This window comes from Haemaphysalis longicornis, unplaced genomic scaffold (genome assembly GCF_048455015.1).
Source record: "Haemaphysalis longicornis isolate Haplotype H1 unplaced genomic scaffold, Haemaphysalis longicornis Haplotype H1 scaffold_7, whole genome shotgun sequence".
In the NCBI taxonomy this organism is placed as follows: Eukaryota; Metazoa; Arthropoda; class Arachnida; order Ixodida; family Ixodidae; genus Haemaphysalis; species Haemaphysalis longicornis.
Genome location: NW_027526422.1, coordinates 179,794,755 through 179,814,707, shown reverse-complemented (window position 1 = coordinate 179,814,707; position 19,953 = coordinate 179,794,755). Strand labels below are relative to the sequence as shown.

Below are 19,953 nucleotides of genomic sequence, written 5' to 3'. Positions count from 1 at the left end.
CTTTGAGTGAGCAGGTTGAAGATGTCGTAAAAGGCTTCTTTGTGGATGGTCACCAGCCAATACCTTTCAGAGGTGATTATTCCTTCAGCTGTGAGTGACCTCTTCCTTTTCTCATCTTTCTTCCGGCAGTTGTCCACAAAACGGAGGACCCAAGCAGTCACTAACTACCCTGTTGAACGAACTATGATCCTTGAGATTCAGGATCGGGTCATGCGATTGAGACATCACTGGCATTGCAGCCACTCTCAGTTACTCTTTGTAGGAATCCGCTTGTTGTGAGCTTGATAACCCAGCATCGGCCAGCATGAATCATCATTAGGTAGCCACTGGGGCCCTCTCCACCATAGTGCGCTTTGCACCAACGCTGAGGGCAAAATTCCGCGTGTTAAGGAATCCGCAGTGTTGTCAGCTCCAGGGCAATGCCCCCAATCTTCAGGGTTGGTCAGGGTTTGCAACTCTGTAACTCGGTTGGCCACGAATGGTTTTCGTCGGCTGGCAAAACCCTTTATCCAGTACATAGCCATTGTAGAGTCCGTCCAAAGTCGCACCATAGAGTGCTCCCATCGAAACGTCTTTGTGAGGCACTGGCACAGTCGCGCACCTATTAACTCGAGTCGAGGCAGAGAGAATCGTTTCAGAGGTGCCACTCGGGTTCTGGCCATTATCAAGCTGACGCCTACCTCTCCCGCCGCTGATGAAGGTAGGATGTATGCAACGGCACCGTAGGCCTTGGGGCTTGCATCGCAGAAAACGTGCAGCACTTTCTTTGTTTGATCGTCCCCGAAATCCGCGGCGACCATACGTGGTACTGTAATCTGTTGAATGAGCGGAAGCTCGCTGCACCACTGAACCCACTCGGTCTGCAAACTACTAGGCAAAGGTTCATCCCGTTTAACTCCTAGCTCCCGCAGTCTTTGGATCATATTAACATTCAGTGTGGTGGGTGGTGGCAGAAAGCGAAATGGATCGAAAATTCTCGCTGACACTTCGAGCACAAATCTCTTATTGTCATTCTGGCGGAGAGAAAACCGATGAGAGCGGTCAACCTGTATTCGAAAACGTCGCTTTTGGGGTTCCAGCGCACTCCCAATACCTTTGCGGCCGCAGCATGTCCGAAGTCGTATTTCTGCTGAACAGCACCTTCTTCTAATGAGTTTAACAGCTCGGTATCGTTGGACATCCACTTGTGCAGTCTCATTCCTGCTTGTCCCATGATAGTAGTTGCCTCCTGGCACAGGTTCGTCGCTTCTCGGCTGTCCGCTCCAGTCACGAGGTCGTCAACATAAACTGCGTAGGATATCCGCCGTTCCTTCGTGCTGCTCAGGCAGGTTTCTTAGGTGATGATGCGATGTCGCTGCCAAAAAAATGAGATTAACGTACGCCGAAGGGCACTGTTGTCATTTCGTAGGTCACGACTGCAGGAAGTTCTTCCCCGATCTTTTGCGTTCTGTTGTATCATAGGAAGCACACCACGCTCCTATCCGTCTTGGCCAAAGATATCTGCAAGAAAGCCTTCTCGAAGTCCGCAACGATAGCGATGTTATGGGTGCGGAATCTCGTCAGCACGTCAATGAGCTCAGGATTCAACTTTGACCCACTCTCCAAAACGTCGTTCAGTGAGGGGCGATACTTCGTGCTTGACGAGGCATCGAAAACAACCCTCAGCTTAGTTGTTTGGCTGTCATGACGTACAGCAGCTTGGTGTGGCATATAGTACACCGCACTTCTACTGCCTATGTTTTCTTTGACATCCTCTGCGAAGCCCTTCCTAATGTAGTAGCGGATGGAGGCATCGTACTCCTGCATTAGGTGCTCACTCTTGCTTAGGCATGTTGTGAGAGATTTTAGAAGTCTTGAAGCACATTCTTGGTTGTCGTTCAATTCCGATGCTGTTGGGTTCTACGGGAACGATACGTTGAATCGGCCGTCTTGGAACCTGACCGTTTTATTATGATGCTGAAGAACGGCATCTTCGGGACAACCTCGTTCGTTTGCGTTAATACCAAGGTGCTCAAGCTCCCAAAAAGACCGGAGTTGTGAAGCTATCTCTTTATCTGGTTCTTCACTCACAGTCGCTCTCATCACACTTGTCGCAGTGGAACAAATTGCCGTAGGTCGAGTCGTACCAACCTCGCATTGCAGAGTCCACCCAAAAGCAGTGTCCACTGCCATGAGCTTAGTGGCAAGTCGCCTGACCAATCCCGTGACCACTGCCCAGTAGAAATCAGCGCCAATCAAGAGACCGATGCCCTCGTCACTTGATCGCCATGTGAAACGTCTGCGACTTTCATACCTTCCCCTAGCAGTTGAAAAACGTCTGCGTCCGATGGAGCAGGCTTGAGATCTGCACATATGCAGGGCACCTATAGAGCTTCAACCCGCACCCCTATTCAATCATGCTGGCTTCGGAGCCAGAGCTCCACTCGACGTGACTTGGTATGCTTCGCAGCTTCCGTGCCTCCGAAGGTAAAAATATTCAGCTCCTCTTCGACAAGGACCTTCAACTGCAGATTCTTGGACAGGTCAACTCGTATCAATGTTCATTGGCTACCTCCATCAAGGAGAGTTCTCACCAGTGTACGCTTTTGTTGGCCCTCTGCCCAAGCCTTTGCTGTCTGAAGAAACACCTGTGACCCGTAATTACGAGCACCCAGTGACGACTGCAACACAGTTTTTGGCTCTTTCGCTGTTGTTATGGTTGTATTCTCTTTGGCCGTGTTGTCAGCGCCCGACATGGTTTCCCCGCAACTTGCGCACTTCAACCATCCGGCTGTTCGGCATTCTTTAGACCTGTGTTCTTTCCTTGTGCAGCGAAAGCATTGACTACCACGCTTTAGAACTTCCCCCTTTTCCGAAACTGACATACAAGAATCACAGCTCCCAGCGTCGTGGTTGGAAGAGTGGCAGAACACGCATCCTCTGCTGTCTTTGTCCGTTACAGCGTTCAGTTAAGCAGCAGATGGCGCATGCGATACTTTGAAGCCAGTCTTGTGTCGGTGGGGAGTGCCGGGGGGTCGCGGTGTTTATATTCGGCTGCTTGCATCTTTTCGCGCCTTTCTACCTCTTTTCTTGGGAAACGCAGGAATGTTTCCACCTCCCTGCCCTCTTTTAATTGATTGTGCTTTCGGTAGTATTCCAAGCAAAGATCAGCTGGCACAGCTTTCTTGAGTACCGTCAGCAATAGCACCCCGTATGTGCAAGCACTTACTCCCAAAGCCTGTAGACTCCTGACTTCCGTCTGCACTTCATCGACGAGGCAACGCAGTTTGTCAAGGTTTCGTGCATCTTTAACTGGCTTCTCATGAAGCAAACGGGACATGCGCTCCTCGATTATCATTTCCTTTCGGCCGAATCTTTCCTGAAGGATGGTAAGGGCTACGTCATAATTTGCATCTGGTAGGTCAAGCCCTGCATTGACCGTCGCTGCTTTTGCTGTCATATAGCTGTTCAGATACTTAAACTTGTCAATTTTTGACAAAGTGGGGTTACTGTGGGGGTTACTGTGAATAGTAGAGTTCAATTTGCTCCAAAACCCCTGCCACTTTCTCAGTTCTCCTCCAAATTGTGAAATTTCCAGCTTTTGGAGCCTCACAACTTGAAGGGCGGGAACCGGAGTCGTGCTCGTTTCTGCTTGCTGCCTGGTATCTGTCTGCAGCGTTGCTGCAGTAGCTGCTGCCTTTTCGTTGGTGGACATCAGATCTTTTATACAGCTTTTTACTTCGCTCTTGGCTACGATGACTTTTTCAGCGTAAGATTCAGAGCTTGTGACATCGTCTTCTAGCTCGTCCACTTCAATGACATGAATTTCTTCATCCAATTCTTTCAGATATCTTTCTTTAAAAGAGAAGGTCCAAATTGGATTGCAGCTCACCTATTGATGCAGAGTCCTCCCTATCGGCGATGTCGTTGATTAGTTTTGTAGCCGACTATCGCACCACGGTCCGCTTGCGTTTGAGGCGGCTGACGTCTATCTTTTTTGAAGTCCCTCCTACCGGGTTTCAGCACCAGAAAATTTGCTGTTCTCTTTCTTACGAGATTGCTGACAACTTGCTTAGAGGCGTAATCTATTCGAAAGTTACCACTCTACTGCGCGTATCGTTAGGTATGGCGAGGCCACGCGTGCAGCATAAAACAGAAGATGCGTCTACTTTGGGTTCCGTTTCGAGACTGACTTTATTGGGAGAATCACGAGAGAAGGAAGAACAAGTATACGTAGAACACACACACACACACACACACACACACACACACACACACACACACACACACACACACACACACACACACACACACACACACACACACACACACGCACACGCACACGCACACGCACACGCACACGCACGCACGCACGCACGCACGCACACGCACACGCACGCACGCACGCACGGACACCTCGCAGGAAGCAGCACAGACATAACACACTCGCGCGCCGGCGTTCTCGGGGCAACAGACGCTCTTCGAATGGGTCTCCCTGAACCCCGGAGGCCATTCTGGAGGCGCCCGTGGCGATCGTACTAGGTGTCGGGTTGCGGGATTCAGGCGCTTTACGTGATTCACTGGAGGCCGGCAAACGTATGTGAACTTAAACTGCGTGTTGCGCCGACGCTTTTTCTGTCTCGTCTCTCGCGTTGGCTGCAGCTCCTTACAATAAAATACAACAAATGTCGCTGTTGAAGACGAAGATCACCTTTCTGCTCAACCCTCTGCACAACGCCGAATCGTCTCTCTAGGTGGCCCTCGACGGCTTAGCGGAAAAGGCCAAATGACGTGTGACTTCACTCTACTCTCATCTAGCCGTCCGTCTCTGTAAGCAGCGAAAAGCGACAGCACCCTTTCACCCTTCATTCCTCCTCGATCTCCGGGAATAGCAGAGCCAGAAATTTGGACCGTGATCTGGTGAACGGTATTTTGTTCCTCCACACAGCTTCTCGCCTTCAGTTTTGCGAGGAGCAATTGATCTCATGTTTTGGGGAATCTTAGTGGTAGTCATCACAGGGCTGACATGGAAGTGCCATGATGTATGCACGTACGTGCATACAAATGCCTGTTTTGAGCCTAGCAAGTACGATGGTGGGACGGGATATTTTAACATGAACGGGCAAGTTTGCTAGTGGCGCAAATGCCGTTCGTGGGACATTTATGGTGGCGTACAAATCCGGAATAGCATTCATCGCTTTTCAACCTGAGCCACCGCGTTTTAAGCGGAGGGTTCATCGAGCGAGAGAAAGCTGGGAAGTTTGAGAAGGAAGACGTACGTTCAAATTTTTCGATCCAGCGAAGTATACATCGCTGTTTGCGATAACATCTTTTATTTGAAGAGCGCAATTACGTTGGAGCGACGCTAGGAATCCCCACCACCATCCTTATTATCACCAAAACGAACACCGCAACGAAAAGACCGTAACAGTGCGTCCCTCAGCCAATTTGTACTCCTTCAATTTCATTTTCATTAAAACTTCCCTTTCCCCTCTTACCAGTGTGCCTTTACAAAAGTTTCCATAACTCGATCGACGTTTATGCCACCGTGCTGGCTATCATGAAAGGGTCAGGCCTCTGTATGAATTTCTACTGACATAAAATGAACGGGAGCGCCACTTTGTAGTCGATAGGAGTTTTAGTCCCTGAGCTGCGGTCCCTCGGAAGCATACTCACGCAGGAGCTCGGTATGCCAACAAACGTTTTAATCACTAGTGAATTTTGAGCTATAAGCTATCCTAGTATTGTGCCGCAATTCTTGGGAAGGAGATGATCGAAGCTGTCTTATGTCCTGCTCACATATAAATGCACACTTTTTCGCGCCTAGCTTTCTGCTTCTTTCTACGAAAAGTTGCTTCACTTATGTTTCACGCTTGATATCGTTTTGAAGTGCAGCCAGCTGATTATCCACATTGCCACGTGATGAGCACGGGACAAGCTGCTCTGCCATCTTCCGAAGCTCGGTTTGAAACGCGTTCGCAAAAGCAATGAGCTGGTCATATTCCTAGAAATGACCTACATCATCATACGCGCACGTTGTGCATTTTGCACTCAAAAACACTGATAACCTCTATTGGACGCTTTTGCTTTGCTCGAACGTGTAGAACGTTCCAGCTGCATTGTGGCGCACTTACGATAGAGGAATACATCTTTAAAATTGTATTTCGGAGTCTATGCGGCCAGCTACTGAGCTAACCCGCCGCGGTGGCTCAGTGGCTAAGGCGGTGCGCTGCTGAGCTCGAGGTCGCGGGTTCGATTGCCGGCCGCGGCGGCCGCCTTTCTGATGAAGGCGAAAAGCAAAAACGTCCGTGTGTACGAGATTTCGGCGCACGTAAAAGAATCCCAGGTGGTCAAAATTAATCCGTAGCCCTCCACTACGGCGCGTAAAACCCTAAAATCAATCAATCAAGTTACTGAGCTATATCATATATATTTTTGAAAAAGGCTTGGGAGGCGTCAGAAATGATGCAGTGGGCATTTCTTGGCGGTCTTAAGGCCCTGACAGGAGTAAAAAATACTAAAGATGGCGTATCTTATAAGATACGTTGGACATTACTGGTTTGAACTCAAAACGACGACTTGGAGACCTGCGGTGGTGGCTAAGGAGTTGTGCCGCTGAGCGCAAGGACGGGGGTTCAATCCTGCCAGCGGTGGCAGCTTGTCAGATGGTGGCGAAAAGCGAAAACGGCCGTGTGTCGAGATCTCGGCGCACGTTAAAGATCCCCAGGTGGTCAAAATTAATCCGGAGCTCTCCATTGCGCCACGCCTGATAGCCCAGGTGTAACGTCGGTAAGTTCACCCCCAAAAATTGGAATTTTAACAGCCCGCTATTCACGCTGGTGGTTGGGCCAGCGAACGTGCCCAGACAAATGTCACCGAGGGATGACGTCATCACGCGCGCCGGGTCTGCCTTGCCTCGGTCAGGCAAGGCTCATGTCACCACCTGTCGGAGGAGCGATACAACACAAGCACGGCTTTGGAAACACGTCATGGGGTGGCTGGCTCTATCGCTTGTCGCGACAAGGGGTGCAGTTTTGACGGTGCAACGAGAAGAATGGATGCCAAATTGAAAGGAGCTTGAAGGCGGAAGGCGGAGGAGTGATAGCGTTAATTTCTTAATAAGCGTCCTGCACACCAGGCTACAGAAGTGGAATGGTGGCCACCAAACTAAATCAAATTTTTGTAGCGTAAGCTACACTGGCCGAGGTTGAGCGGTTTCGCGTGTGCCGTGAAGGGCCGTTCTGCGCAAACGCGAAGAGCATTGGATTGGTTTGGATCGGATTGGATTAGCTTGGATTGGATTTGATTTGGATTGGAATAAATTGGATTGTGTTGGATTCAAATCCAAGCCAGTTGGAGTACGGTTGTGTAGAGAATTGGGTCTGCTCATTCGCCGTTCTGCGCATTCCAGGGGAGTGATGTCATAGACGCGGCAGACGCACTGACGCCGGCTCGTGCCTAGCTCTGCGCCTCCGTTGCGCAGTAGTCAAGTCTGACACTGCAGCGAAGCTGCTTGATAGCCGTTTCGCGTGGCTCCTGGAGAGCCGTGCTGCGCATGCTCGAGGAGCAGTGACTGGACTGGACCCGACTGGACTGGATTGGATTGGATTAGATTACGGTACGGTACGACAACTTTATTGATAGTGCCTGCAGACGGCTTGTCGCCCTGGTCTTGTTAGGGTACTTCGCCGCGACGCGGCCTTGACGTCGTCTCGGTTGGTGTCGCCTCTACTTTGGCCGCGGCCCCGCTACTGGAAATCATTTTAGCAGCAGTAAGCATAATCATCAGCTAACCCTAGACAATCAGAAGACCTAAGAATAACCAGCTGAACCTTAGCTCACGCTAGGTATATCCTGGCATAGCCGAGCTAAGCCACTGCTAATTTTTTTTAGCAAACGCTCGTCCCGCTGCGTTCTCCGTTACTCCTGGAGCTCCACCGCACAGCAGGAGGGCACGCGTACACTTCACATACTTCAGTTACCTAGTGTTCATTGCCCTTTGGGGGGCTAACGATGATACCACCACACTGACCGAGTCTTGAAACCTAACTACGCAGAAACCTTGGTTGTGTCTACAAGAATAAACTTGGCCAATTCAAGAATAATACCGCGCCTACACTTGGGTCCGAATGTCATTTGAGCCAAATGTCATTTAACTCAAATGAGGTGCTTGAATGCCATTCAGAGTCCGCCGTGCTACACTACAATTTCGATGGCATTTGAAAGCTTTCACAATTTCTCGATGCGCTGTAGTGGTGTTGTCGCTCCGTTCCGTTTTCGTACAATAATACAACGATCAAATTTAGGAGCAGCGTAAGGCAGTAAAGTGATGTCAAATTAGAAGAGACACCAGTTTTGACTGTAATGTGGTGGCTGTTTCCGTAGTTTTTTTTAATTCTTATTTTTTGCAACCGACCCACTGGTTTTGAGAGTACGAAAATTAAATATCTTGATTTCATATTTTAACTAAATGAACAGTGAACAAAGTTCCACAAACAAAAATATTTTGTTTTACGTACGGAAGTATTATATTTTTTATTGGCGATCGAAGACGCTGCGTGCGAGAGGGCTAGAAATGGTCTTTGAAATCTCAAATGTCTCTCTCGGTGTTCATTTGGCTCGAACGTCATCTGAGCCGAATGGCACTTCAAAACCTAGTGTAGCAGCACAATATGGCATTTGAGTCAAATGACATTTGGCTCAAATGACATTCGGACGTTAGTGTAGCACGGGTATACGCTAGGTGGAGCCGCCAGCTTCGCTATTTGCCCAGTCGTGGCGCCACTAGCGCGAAGCTGCCCCATTTTTTTCGAAGAGCACAGGGAGGGAGAAGTGGAGGAGGAAATGGAGAGTGCAGGGAACCCACCTGCCAGGGGACTCCGCCCATCATTAGCAGCAGCATGGCGTCCGCGTAATTGCCAAGATCACTCCAGCTGATGCTGCCCACGTAGTCGTTCTTCGGGTACGAGATGGGGCCCACCGCCTCGTGAAACATGGCGAACGGCACGCACAACCACTGTGTCCGAGAAAGAAGAAGGTAAACGCGGCGAGGAGAGGAGGCGTTAGCTGAGGTCGTCAGTAAACGCGTGAATACAGTTCACCCCGTGACAGTAAAGCGGGAGACACATAGACGATTGGAGCACGCCATTGGCATGCGACTCATCGTCCCGACCGATCGTTTGCACCGGTTTGGGCGTCATACGTTCGTCCGAGGAGGCTCACGACGTGCGACTGGCGAACCAGATGCAACCGTACGGTCGGTGCGATCATCGTGCGGCCGCAGCTAATAGAGAGTTATAGCAGATAGGAAAAACGGTTCCGGTACGGTGCTGTCTACCGTCCGGACGCCACACCGCGAATACGCAGAATCCTACCGTAAACCGGAGCCACTTCACAGAACGGTACTGAGACATACCGTATCCGTCGTCCCAAAGCGGACGGCCGCTTTGGAAGCGTGACAGACGTACGCTTGGATCGCGCCCACTCGAGCAAAAAAAGAAAAATTACGGTCATCTTCCCTCGACGGAACGCTGGTGTGATGCGACGCATCGGGGGGGGGGGGGGTTCAATTGGTGTTTCCGTTGGGTTGATTCTCTAAATCGGGTGAAACGTGTTGTGACGAACGAGAGCGAGCGCTGACTGAACCGCCGCAGCGCGCTACCCACTTTATAATCACAGCGCCTGAAGGAGAGGAGACAGCGGAGGAGAGTCGCGCATGCTTGCGCGACGAGAGCGGAGCGAAGCGAGCGAAGCGCGCGCACGCAGCTGTTGTTTATGATAATGACACGGAGTGAGAGTGTTGCGCACAGCTATCGGCGAGAAGAGCGGAGGAGATTCGCGCATGCGCAGGTGGTGTGCGGACGCCGCCGACGCCGACGCCGACGCAGGAGGGACATGCCTCAGAGCAAGAGATGCGTCGCATCTAAAAAAAAACGGATTGTAAACTTGAAAACGCTTACGGAAAATGAGGTTGAAACAATTGAAGTCCGCGCGATTATGACAGCTCTAGCCGCAAGCGGAACACGGCCCGACCAAACTGCCGTGGCTTGGGTCGCCGAGGTAGGCATGTACATATAGCTTCTTTTGGGCCAAAGATGATCCGGCTACATAACTGGCCTGTCTACAAGATCGGCGAACGAGGAACAGGCGGTATCGCTGCGAGGGCCTCACAAATACAACGAAAAACTAGAAGCAGCAAGCCGTATGTACCGCTAGCCCATCTTAACATGCAATATTTGCACACTAGCGTCATCTGCTGAGGTGGACTAGAAGTAAAATGCTCGCTTCATGTTCCCGGAGTAGCTCGTTCGAATGTACCCGGGCCGTTCATTTTTCCCCTACAGCCTTTAGCGCTTTCGAGAACTGAAAGCCAATATTACAGTACAAGAACCACCAGCGACTCGCGAAGAATTTCCAAACGCCGTACAACCCCAGTGGGAAGCTCCTTCACTGGGTCGCTTAACTGAACCCCACCGTTGATCCTGGACACGGAGATTCAGTTAACCACACCCAGCAGCGACGCGGCGGCGGGTGCCGTGTCTTCACCGTGTAATCCCAATATCTGGAATTATCGCAAAAAATGCGTTTTGCTGCTTCACGCGACGTGCTAACCCAATTCGGCGCCAGACGGCGATCCCAGTCGCGGTTAAGTAGAGTTTCTGTATATAGCTCCCGCAGGGAGCTAAGAGTTGCGCGACCCTTTTCCACGCGCCGCCGTGATTGCGACACTCCGGTTATCCATGCCGCGCAGAGGAGCCCCCACTACGACTGCGCCGCAGCCGCCGACGCGGGCGGCACCGCGCCCCGCCCAGGAACAGCAGCAGCAGAAGCGTGAGCGACATCGCAGGAATCCAGCGTAGCCGCCGTAAGGCGCCGCCGACCGAAGCGCCCCTACCGCACGTCGGCCGCCGTCGGAAGCGTGGCGGCGAAGCTCCTTCACTCGCGACGGGCGGCTTTCCCGCAGCAATCCGGATAACAAAGATGGCGGTCGGTCGCGCAACTCTTAGCTCCCTGCGGGAGCTATATACAGGAACTCTACGGTTAAGGCTCCACGAGTTTGCGCGTCCACCCGACCTCTTGAGGTCCAGGTCGCGCGGGAAAGCCAGCCGCCTAACATGTACGAGCTGCCGCCAAGCCGCCGCGCCAGCTGCAGCGGGTAGAAAAGGGGCGAGGAGCGGCGTGAGCAAAGCCTGGCGCACTGAGAGCGGGCTTTCCTATCGAACAGGAACCCGCGGCATGTGGCAATCAGACGCGCAACTCTTGCGCTACGCCATATACAGGAACTCTACGGTTAGGCAGATGGTTCTGCGGTTATGTGTATACGGTCCGGTAGCGTGTTCGGTAGTTGCGGTCTGCTAGAATTGTTAAAAGTGCTTTCCCGGTACGGTCCAGTAACAGGTACCGCGTACCGTACCGGAACCGTTTTTCCGATCTGCTGTAACTCTCTAATGACAGCCCGACGGTGTCGTCAAAATGTTTCTTTCAAAGCCTCAAGGAGGCGCCAGTGGTAGTTCCGAGTATTTTGAAGGGAGCAAGCAGCGCGGTGCGCGCTCGCGCGATCTCTGCCAACCCGCGAGCTCGGCACCGACAATACAGACACCTGGTACACACGTGTTGCCAGCGGTACCAGCAACCTGGACGAGCTAACTTATCGGTGCTAAAAGTGCCCACAACGATTTACTGAACATACAAAATGTATTACGTAATAGAACTATTCATTTTTACTTCAATTGATAAATGTTTTCTTTTCTTTCTCTTATTTCTCTTGCACATATCTAAATCGGCCTGAGTGCGCCTAAACAGGTAGACAACCATGGAGCAAAACAGTGGGCGGCGCGGTGTCGAACACGCATCGCATACTCGCATCGGACCATATGTCTCAAATTCACGCGTATGACTAGTCGTGGCGACCGTCGTAATGATCACTCGCATGGGAATAGCATGCACCAATCGTCAATGTGTCTCGCGCTTAACAGTGATATGCAGCAAGGAAAACGTAGCAGCGGGCTATGCAGAAAACTTTTGTTGGCAACAAACGCAAACAATGTCACCTAATGCGAACGAAAGCGTTTTTTGCATGTTTCTATCGGTGCATCTGTAGTAAACAGGCCCTTGTTCTATGCTTTTACTTTGTGGACTTTTGCAAGCGAGGTAACCACAGCCTGAGGAGAACCTCACCCTTGCACGTTGTTCAGCGAGCATAATTGTTCCCGTTTTAGGCCGGTGAGCTGGTGATATCTTTAGTGAGGATTTCACCTTATAAACAGAATTGACGTGAGCAGACAAGTTAAAACTTGGAGATGTTACTTGCAGTTATCAGTGACCTTGACCTAAAGTCATGTCATCGCTTAAAGAGGCCCTGAAAGGCATTTTGAGCACACTAAATGAACTAGCGCAATCGCTAGATTGGGTCGCCAACGTCACCTGTGCCAAGTAATACTCTTTTACGCGCAGCGGAAAGCTCACACCTTTGTTGCAAAGTTTGTCGCTTTTTTCTCACCCTTTTCTTCGTGTTTTTGGACGCCGCCATCTTCACATGTCTACATCATCGATTCCCAGATGTTCGTCATGAGCTAGACATCCTGCTATTGGGCGGCTTTTTCACGCACTTCCGGCAAAGAGATGAGTCGTCTGCTCAGCGTCGGCTCGCCGGCTGATCTGCCAGCGGAGTGCCGGAGTGCTTTGACATTTTACGACAAACGAAACAAGTGTAAACAAACGCTTAACCGTTTGTATTGAATGCAACACGGCCATAACACGACGTGGATTTTATCTTACGTGAGTACGTACCATAAAGAAAGTCCCGTGGCACTTCTTTGGTGCAATCGCAGAGAACGCCCTGAGCCGAATGCCCGGGTTTGACGCGTACATTTTATTCAACTTCAAAACAATCCAGAGATGCGTTTCGAACGAACGCAACGTCACAACATGCGTTGCAAGTCTGAACCGCGATTGACAGACGATGAGTTGCCTCCTCCTGCCCGTCGTAAATTCGGCACTCACCTCACACCCGGTTTGCGGGGACGAGCAGCAAGTCACAACTCTGGCGCGCAAGCGAGAAGGCTTTTAGCCAGGCACACTGCACATACCCCATGCGAGGTTGAGTGGTACATCGTTCGAGAAAAATAATCCAGACCATGGGAAGCACTATCCACCCGCAGAAGTACAATGTCGCATTTCATCGCGAAACGAACGCGTCCACAACACACAGGAGGCGATGCACACACACACACACAGCTTCGGTCGCTGCATTGGCTTAGCTGCAAGCTTCGTTCGGACAATCAGCGATGCTACGACGATACAGAGCTGCGTGAGGACGACGTGCTAACCACTTCACGTATTTAAAAACACAGGGGCAAAGAACTAGGTTCATCGGAAGCAAAAAATCTTTCATCCATTATAGTGCCTGAAATATACTGGCTAGTATGCCGAGGGCGGGCTCCAGGCGGGCGCCGGGAGCGATGTACGCGGCCGTCTGCCGCTTGGGGCGCTGCCATGCGGGAGTGTGCGCGTTCATCCGGCCCGAGCAGATCGCGCGGTTACCTCCGAGCTGCGTAGCAGACGGCAGCGGCAGAACTTTCCATTCCCGCTTGTGACGAAAGCGAGCGAAAGCGACGGGAATTCTGTCGCGCAACCAAAATTTGTCCCGACCATTCGACAAAAACGATCGTCGCGCGACAAAGCGACGGAATTCCTGCCGCTCTCACTCGCTTCCGTCGCAAGTGCTGAGGGGCCTTTATGCGCAATCTCCGCCCCACATAAAACAAGCTCTTGCTTGTCGCCTGAGCATACGGTTGATATCTAACTACGTTACACTGTGCTTGCCAGTGTATTTAAACGATGTCACTAGGTTTGAAACGTACGCGCTCGGAGTGCAGCTTTGTAAACGCAAGCGGTTTCACATACGCACGCTATTTTGCTGCTAATAGAGTTTTAGTACAGCGTTTGTGGCCTTTGCATACGCTAAACGCTAAATTTTTGCGTCCCGCTACGTGACACCGCGATGGGAGTTTTAGTAGAGCGTCTCACCAGTTTTGCGTAGCGACACACTAATGCATACGGCGCCATCTGTCAAATGTTTTCCGAAATGTCTCGCCGGCTGATCTGCTAGCGGAGTGCCGGAGTGTTTGGACATTTTACGACTATCCAAACAAGTGCAAACAAACGCTTTCCCGTGAGTGTTGAATGCAACACACGGGTGCAGCTTGTCAGAACACGGGTTCTCGCTGATCGAGTGCAGCGTTGGTTTGCTCTTCGCCTTCACGTTCATCGCCGCTGATAAAGCGATCCGATCCGGCGCGTTTTGTGCACGAGTTCTGTGTCGGTTGAAAATGTCTTTTTTCACATGCCGCCGGTAGTAGGAATTACAACCACCGCAAAATAACACCCGGCACCAGCGGGGCCACATCTGAGACCGCGCTTTTTGGATAAACAGTGCGCGGTGCACCAAAGGGAACGAGCGCACGATTCTCCCCACGCGGCTGCGAGTTCGCCGCCGATACCAACTGCACCTACGTACACCGCGAAAGGGCAAGGCCAGGCCGCACACATGCGGCCAGGTCATTCGTTCGCTTTTCCAGCCTGTGTCGCTTTTCCAGCCTGTGTCCATGGTGTCTACAGAGATGAAAAAGCCGAAAGAGCTGGCCCGTAGCAGACGGCAGTCTGTGGGAGCGCAATAGCGGAAGTACGTCACCGCTGAGGAGCGGAGCATCATGGGAGGGGAGGCCAACAGCGAAGAAACAGTTGAAAGGAGGAGGAAATACGGCGCGACGATAATTCGCGGTTTTTGATTTACGATTGCTCAGCTAATACTCATCGCTTTAACAAAATTCTTGCAGGAGGTGATTGCTAATACATTGCTTTATTTGGTTACATGTACATCCATGCATCGGCGGAAGGCATTTCAGGACCCCTTTAAGACATGCAGTGCTGGGTATTCAAGTAGACCTGGGCGTTTCTGTGGCCGAAGATGCACTCAATTGCAAACGAGGCTCCGAAATGCCGTGGGTTCAATCCTTTTAGAACCTCAGATGCAGCTCCCATCTTTTATCGCCCCCTACCATCAAGAGCGTTGATTTCATCGCCATTTCGTAAGCGCACACGCACAACGAGTCTTTTTCACAACTGCACCCTTTGTATTCCTATCTTGAAGTTTGTAATGAAGGGAAATACTCTCACACATTGGTTATGTAGCAGAAAGCCGCAGTGTCAGCGCCAGCAGCATGACGTAGAGGATCACAAGAGCGCTCACCCTGCGGAAGTATCGCGCGCTTCGGGCGTCAGCAGGGTTAGACCCCACCGCGTTCGGGAATGGATTTGATTGGAGACCGTGGTCTGGTCCTCTTGAACGTTTCTGGGGCGTGCACTCTACAATTGGTGACCCGGCGGGGATCCCCTTCTAGCGAAGTCGCGGAGCCATGTCTAGAAACAACCAGGACCAGCGAACGCCGCAAGCAGCCCACCACGAGATCGCCGCCGGGGCTCTGAGCTATAGCCACCCTAGTGTGACACCTAACCGGGGCCATCTTATTCCTTGAAACAGAGTTACAGTTCCTAATCTCCGAAATAACCTCCAAAGGACGGAAATTTCACTGCGTCATGAGGGCTTTACCCACACATGCCACGCAAGGCGTTGCCGACATTCTCCGGTTCTTTCACACGTAACCCTCCTTCTTCGGCTTACGACCAGCTCATAAAGCACTTCTCCACCGTACAGTACCATCCCAGATCATCACGTCTGCCTTTGACGAGTTTGCCTATGGCTTGATCTACATGCCGTGGTTTTTTTAATCTATGCATCGTATTGATTGTTTTGATTGATTTATTGTGGGGTTTAACGCGCCCAAATTACACAGGTTATGAGGTGCGCCTTAATTGAAGGCTCCGTATTAATTTTGACCACCAGGGAATATTTCGCCTGCGGCGAAATCTCGAACACACGGGTGTCTGCTTTTCCCCTCCATAAGAAAAGCCGCCACCGCCTACAGGAATCGAACCCGCGTCTTTGGGCTCAACAGCCCAACGGCATGGCCACTCAACCACCGCGGCGCCTCAATGCGTCGAATTTTTAATCATCCTATCCCCCTTCAGCTAAATTATTTACTACTCTTGCGTACCAAGTGTGCGCAGGATTTATTTTCCCTAGGTAAAAGTTCGCATCTATGAACCTTGTCATCACTCCTAGGTAGTACTAAGGCGTGCCTATATGCGCCTTTTTCCCAAGATGGTATGACAGCGGGGATGAAAAATACGGTTGAACACATGTTCCAAAATCTTTCAGTGGTCAGCTCTTGTTGCTTCGAGCGGCGGGCAAATAAAATAAAACGTTGTTACAAAGCTCGCGTATAGGCTTCAAAAGTGGAAGCAAACAATAAAGACCCTGCGAAACTTCATCATCATCATCATAACCAGCCTATCTACGCCCACGGCAGGCCAAAGGCCTCGCCCATTATTCTCCAATTACCCCGCTCCTGTGCTAACTGCGACCAATTTATCTTTGCAACCTTCTTAATCTCATCTGCCCATCTAACTTTCTGTCGCCCTCTGCCCCGCTTTACTTCTCTAGGGATCCACTCTGTTACCCTTAATGACCAACGGTTATCTTGCCTTCGCATTACATGACCGACCCACATCCATTTGTTCTTAATTTCTACTAATAAGTCGTTAACACGCGTTTCTGTCCTGGTCCACTCCGCTCTCTTGTCCTTTTATGCTACACGTATCATCTTCCGTTCCATTGCTCGCTTAGTCTTCCTCAATTTAGTTGAAGCCTCTCAGTGAGCCTCCAAGCTTCTGCCCCGTAGGTGAGTACTGGTAAGATGCAGCTGTGGTACACTTTCTTCTGGGATCTGAGAATGCCTGCCGAATGCACTCCACCGCATTCTTATCCTTCGAATTATCTCTGCCTCATGGTGGGGATCCGGGGTCACAACTTGGCCTAAGTAGATATATTCACTTACCACTTCTGCAGCCTCACCACCTATCTCAAATCTCTGTGCTGTCTCGAGGTTATTGTTAATTACTTTATTATCTGCATATATTCAGGCCCACGGTTCTACTCTGTTTGTCCAGTGCAATAATCATGCTTTGCAATTCGTCCCCCGAGTTGCTTAGCAAGGCAACGTCATCAGCAAATCTGAGGTTACTGAGGTATTTTCCATTATCCCTTACTCCCACCTGTTCCCAATCCAACGTTCTGAATACTTCTTGTAAACATGCTGTGAATAACATTGGAGAGATTGTGTCTGCTTGCCTGGCGCCCTTTCTTATAGGTATTTTACTGCTCTTCTTATGGAGGATGATGGTAGAGGGATCCTCTAGTATTTTTACATAATGCTCTACACCCTGGTTCCGCAATGCCTGAATGACCGCTGAGGTTTCGACCGAGTCAAATGCTTTCTCATAATCTATGAAGGCTGTATGAGGTTCAGTATACTCCGCGCACTTCTCTATCACCTGATTTAACGTGTGAATATGGTCCATTGTTGAATAACCTTTACGGAACCCTGCTTGTTCTTTAGGTTGACTGAAATATAAGGTGGCAGAAATTCTGTTAGCGATTACCTTGGTAAGTACCTTGTAGACGACTGACAGTAAGCTGATCGGCCTGTAATTTTTCAAGTGCTTCAGGTCACCTTTCTTATGGATTAGGATGATGTTTGCGTTCTTAGAATATTCCGGTACACTCGCGGTCATTAGGCATTGCGTGTATAGGTTTGCCAGTTTTACGAGTACAATTTTCCTGCCATCCTTCAAGAGGTCTGCTGTTATCTTATCTTCACCATGTACTTTGCCCCCTTCCATTTCTTTCAAAACCTTCCTTACTTCTGTCATTATTGGTGGGATCTCCTCTGAACTACTTTCTATTTCGGCATTATCCTGGATGTCCTGACTACTGTACAGATCTCTGTAGAACTCATCGGATACTATGACTATTTATCCTCATTTGTGGTGACATTGCCTTGCTGGTCTTTAGGTGCATACATCTGATTTCTCCCCATGCCTAAACGCCTCTTCTCTGCTTTCAGGCTGCCTCCGTTCTTTACAGCATATAGTTCCGTATGTTAGCTGTCTTACGCTTATTAACTTCGAAAGCTCCGCTACTTCTATTGTGAAAGCTGCGGTGGAGATCGTCGTGCTTTGGAGTTTCCTAATTAGATGTTTCGTCTCCTGTGAAAATTTGCCATCGTGCTGTCGACTTCTACTGCACACTCCGTGATAATGCCTGTACGATTGTCGCTGGCTTCCTGTGTCGTAAACTCTGCTTCCTCGGTAAGAGCTGAATATCGGTTCAATAGCGCGATCCTGAATTCTTCAACTTTACGTCTTACTGTTAGCTCTTTGATCGGCTTCTTATGTACTAGCTTGTTACGGTCCCTCCTCAAATTTAGCCTAATTCGAGATCTTACCACACGGTGGTCACTACACCTTACCTTTCCGAGCACTTCCACATCCTGCACGACACTTAAACTTCTCTCGAAATCTAAAATGCTTTCAGAATGTAGTTAACAAGACCATCAGTACCTGTAATCGGTAGTCAGAAAGTTGCTTAGCCAAAACGTGCTGCTCTACGCCCATAATATGCCTGACAACTTAGCTCATAGGTTTGCTCATAGGTTTTTTTTTCTGTCGTACCCTGACATAGAGTAGCTTGCGCGCTTGAGTGAAGTCATTCGAGAGATGTGGCGGCTCTTGGCCGGCTTCCTTCCGAATGAAGCAATGAATGGCTTCTACTGCACTTTAAAGGAGCCCTGCAACACTTTTGTTAACTTTTTAGAAATCTAAATGCTTAAAGAACGTAGTTAACCGATGAATCCAGTATTTACACTAGGGGATCGGAAAACAGCCAAAAAGTACTGCTTTATGCTTACAAGAAAACATTGAAACTTCACCAAAAGATATTTCTCGCTTTCTCGGTCTTGGCGTTCTTCGACCGCTGGAACTGCGTCATCACAGCGGTGTAGCGGCTATTGGCTGGCTTTCCTTCTATTGCTATCCGCCGCGGTGGTTCAGTGGCGACCGAATTTTGCTGCTGAGCCCATGGACGCGGGTTTCATTCGGTCGCTTTTTTAATGGAGGTGGAAAGCAAGAACGCTGGTGTGTTTGAGATTTTGGCGCATCTTAAAGATTGCCAGGTGAACAAAATTAATACGGAGCCATCATTAAAGCGCGCCTCATAACCTGGGCAGTTTCTACGCGTTAAACCCCACAATAAATCAATCAAACCAATCAATCCTGCAGTTGCAGCAATGAATGCATTCGATAGCCGCTTTAAAAAGGAATCCATAACGGCAAAGCAAAAAGCGAAGTCGCGTGTACTGCGCCCAGCTGATCATGCAGTGCCGCTCTGTGCTAGCGATAATTATAGCTTTCGCAGTACTTCCAGACGCAAAGGAAAGAGTAAGAGGGTTTATTGGAAGCGTCTTAGAGTCCCTTTTAGGAACATTGCCACGAAAGCAGGGCCGAATTTGGGAGGACTGTTTGCTCCTGCAAGAAAATCAGGGAGTGCCGCTGTGCGCTGCCAATAACCAAGCATACGCAGTGCTTCGATGTACAAGGAAAGAATGAAGGCGTTTATCGGCAAAGGTTGCTCGGCCCTTTCGTTTCGTGTACTTTTTTCCCAGGTGTAAAGAAAAATGGAACCAAAATGGCAGCGGATATAGGTCCCCTTCATTTAACCATCTATATATGCCATGTGTGGACCCTTGCAACCGACTGTGTCTGCAGCGACTGCCCGCTTGGCTTGCAGTATAGTATCATTCGTAGTTAGTTTTCTTGTTGAGGCACTTTTGCATGTATACCTCCTGAAAACATTAAATTCGGCGTCTTAAAACGACCGCAAGAACGCCTGCGCACTTCGGCGTGCGCACAGGAGAAGGGGTGGAGAGAGGCTGTAGGCGGACCCCTCGCAGCAACGGTTGTGCCTTGACCCCAGTGATGGAACGGAGGTAAAAATTAGCAGCGGCGTAGCTCTGC

At 50.1% G+C, this 19,953-nt stretch overlaps 1 protein-coding gene across 1 annotated transcript in view; it reads right to left on the bottom strand.

The window, feature by feature from the left end:
- LOC144145586 (high-affinity choline transporter 1-like) overlaps nucleotides 1-19,953 on the bottom strand; it is an 81,544-nt gene that overhangs the window by 35,019 nt on the left and 26,572 nt on the right. Inside the window, exon 5 of the mRNA XM_077677236.1 lies at nucleotides 8,846-8,995. Within this exon, the coding sequence (XP_077533362.1) occupies nucleotides 8,846-8,995 (150 nt within the window). The remainder of the gene's footprint in view (nucleotides 1-8,845; nucleotides 8,996-19,953) is intronic.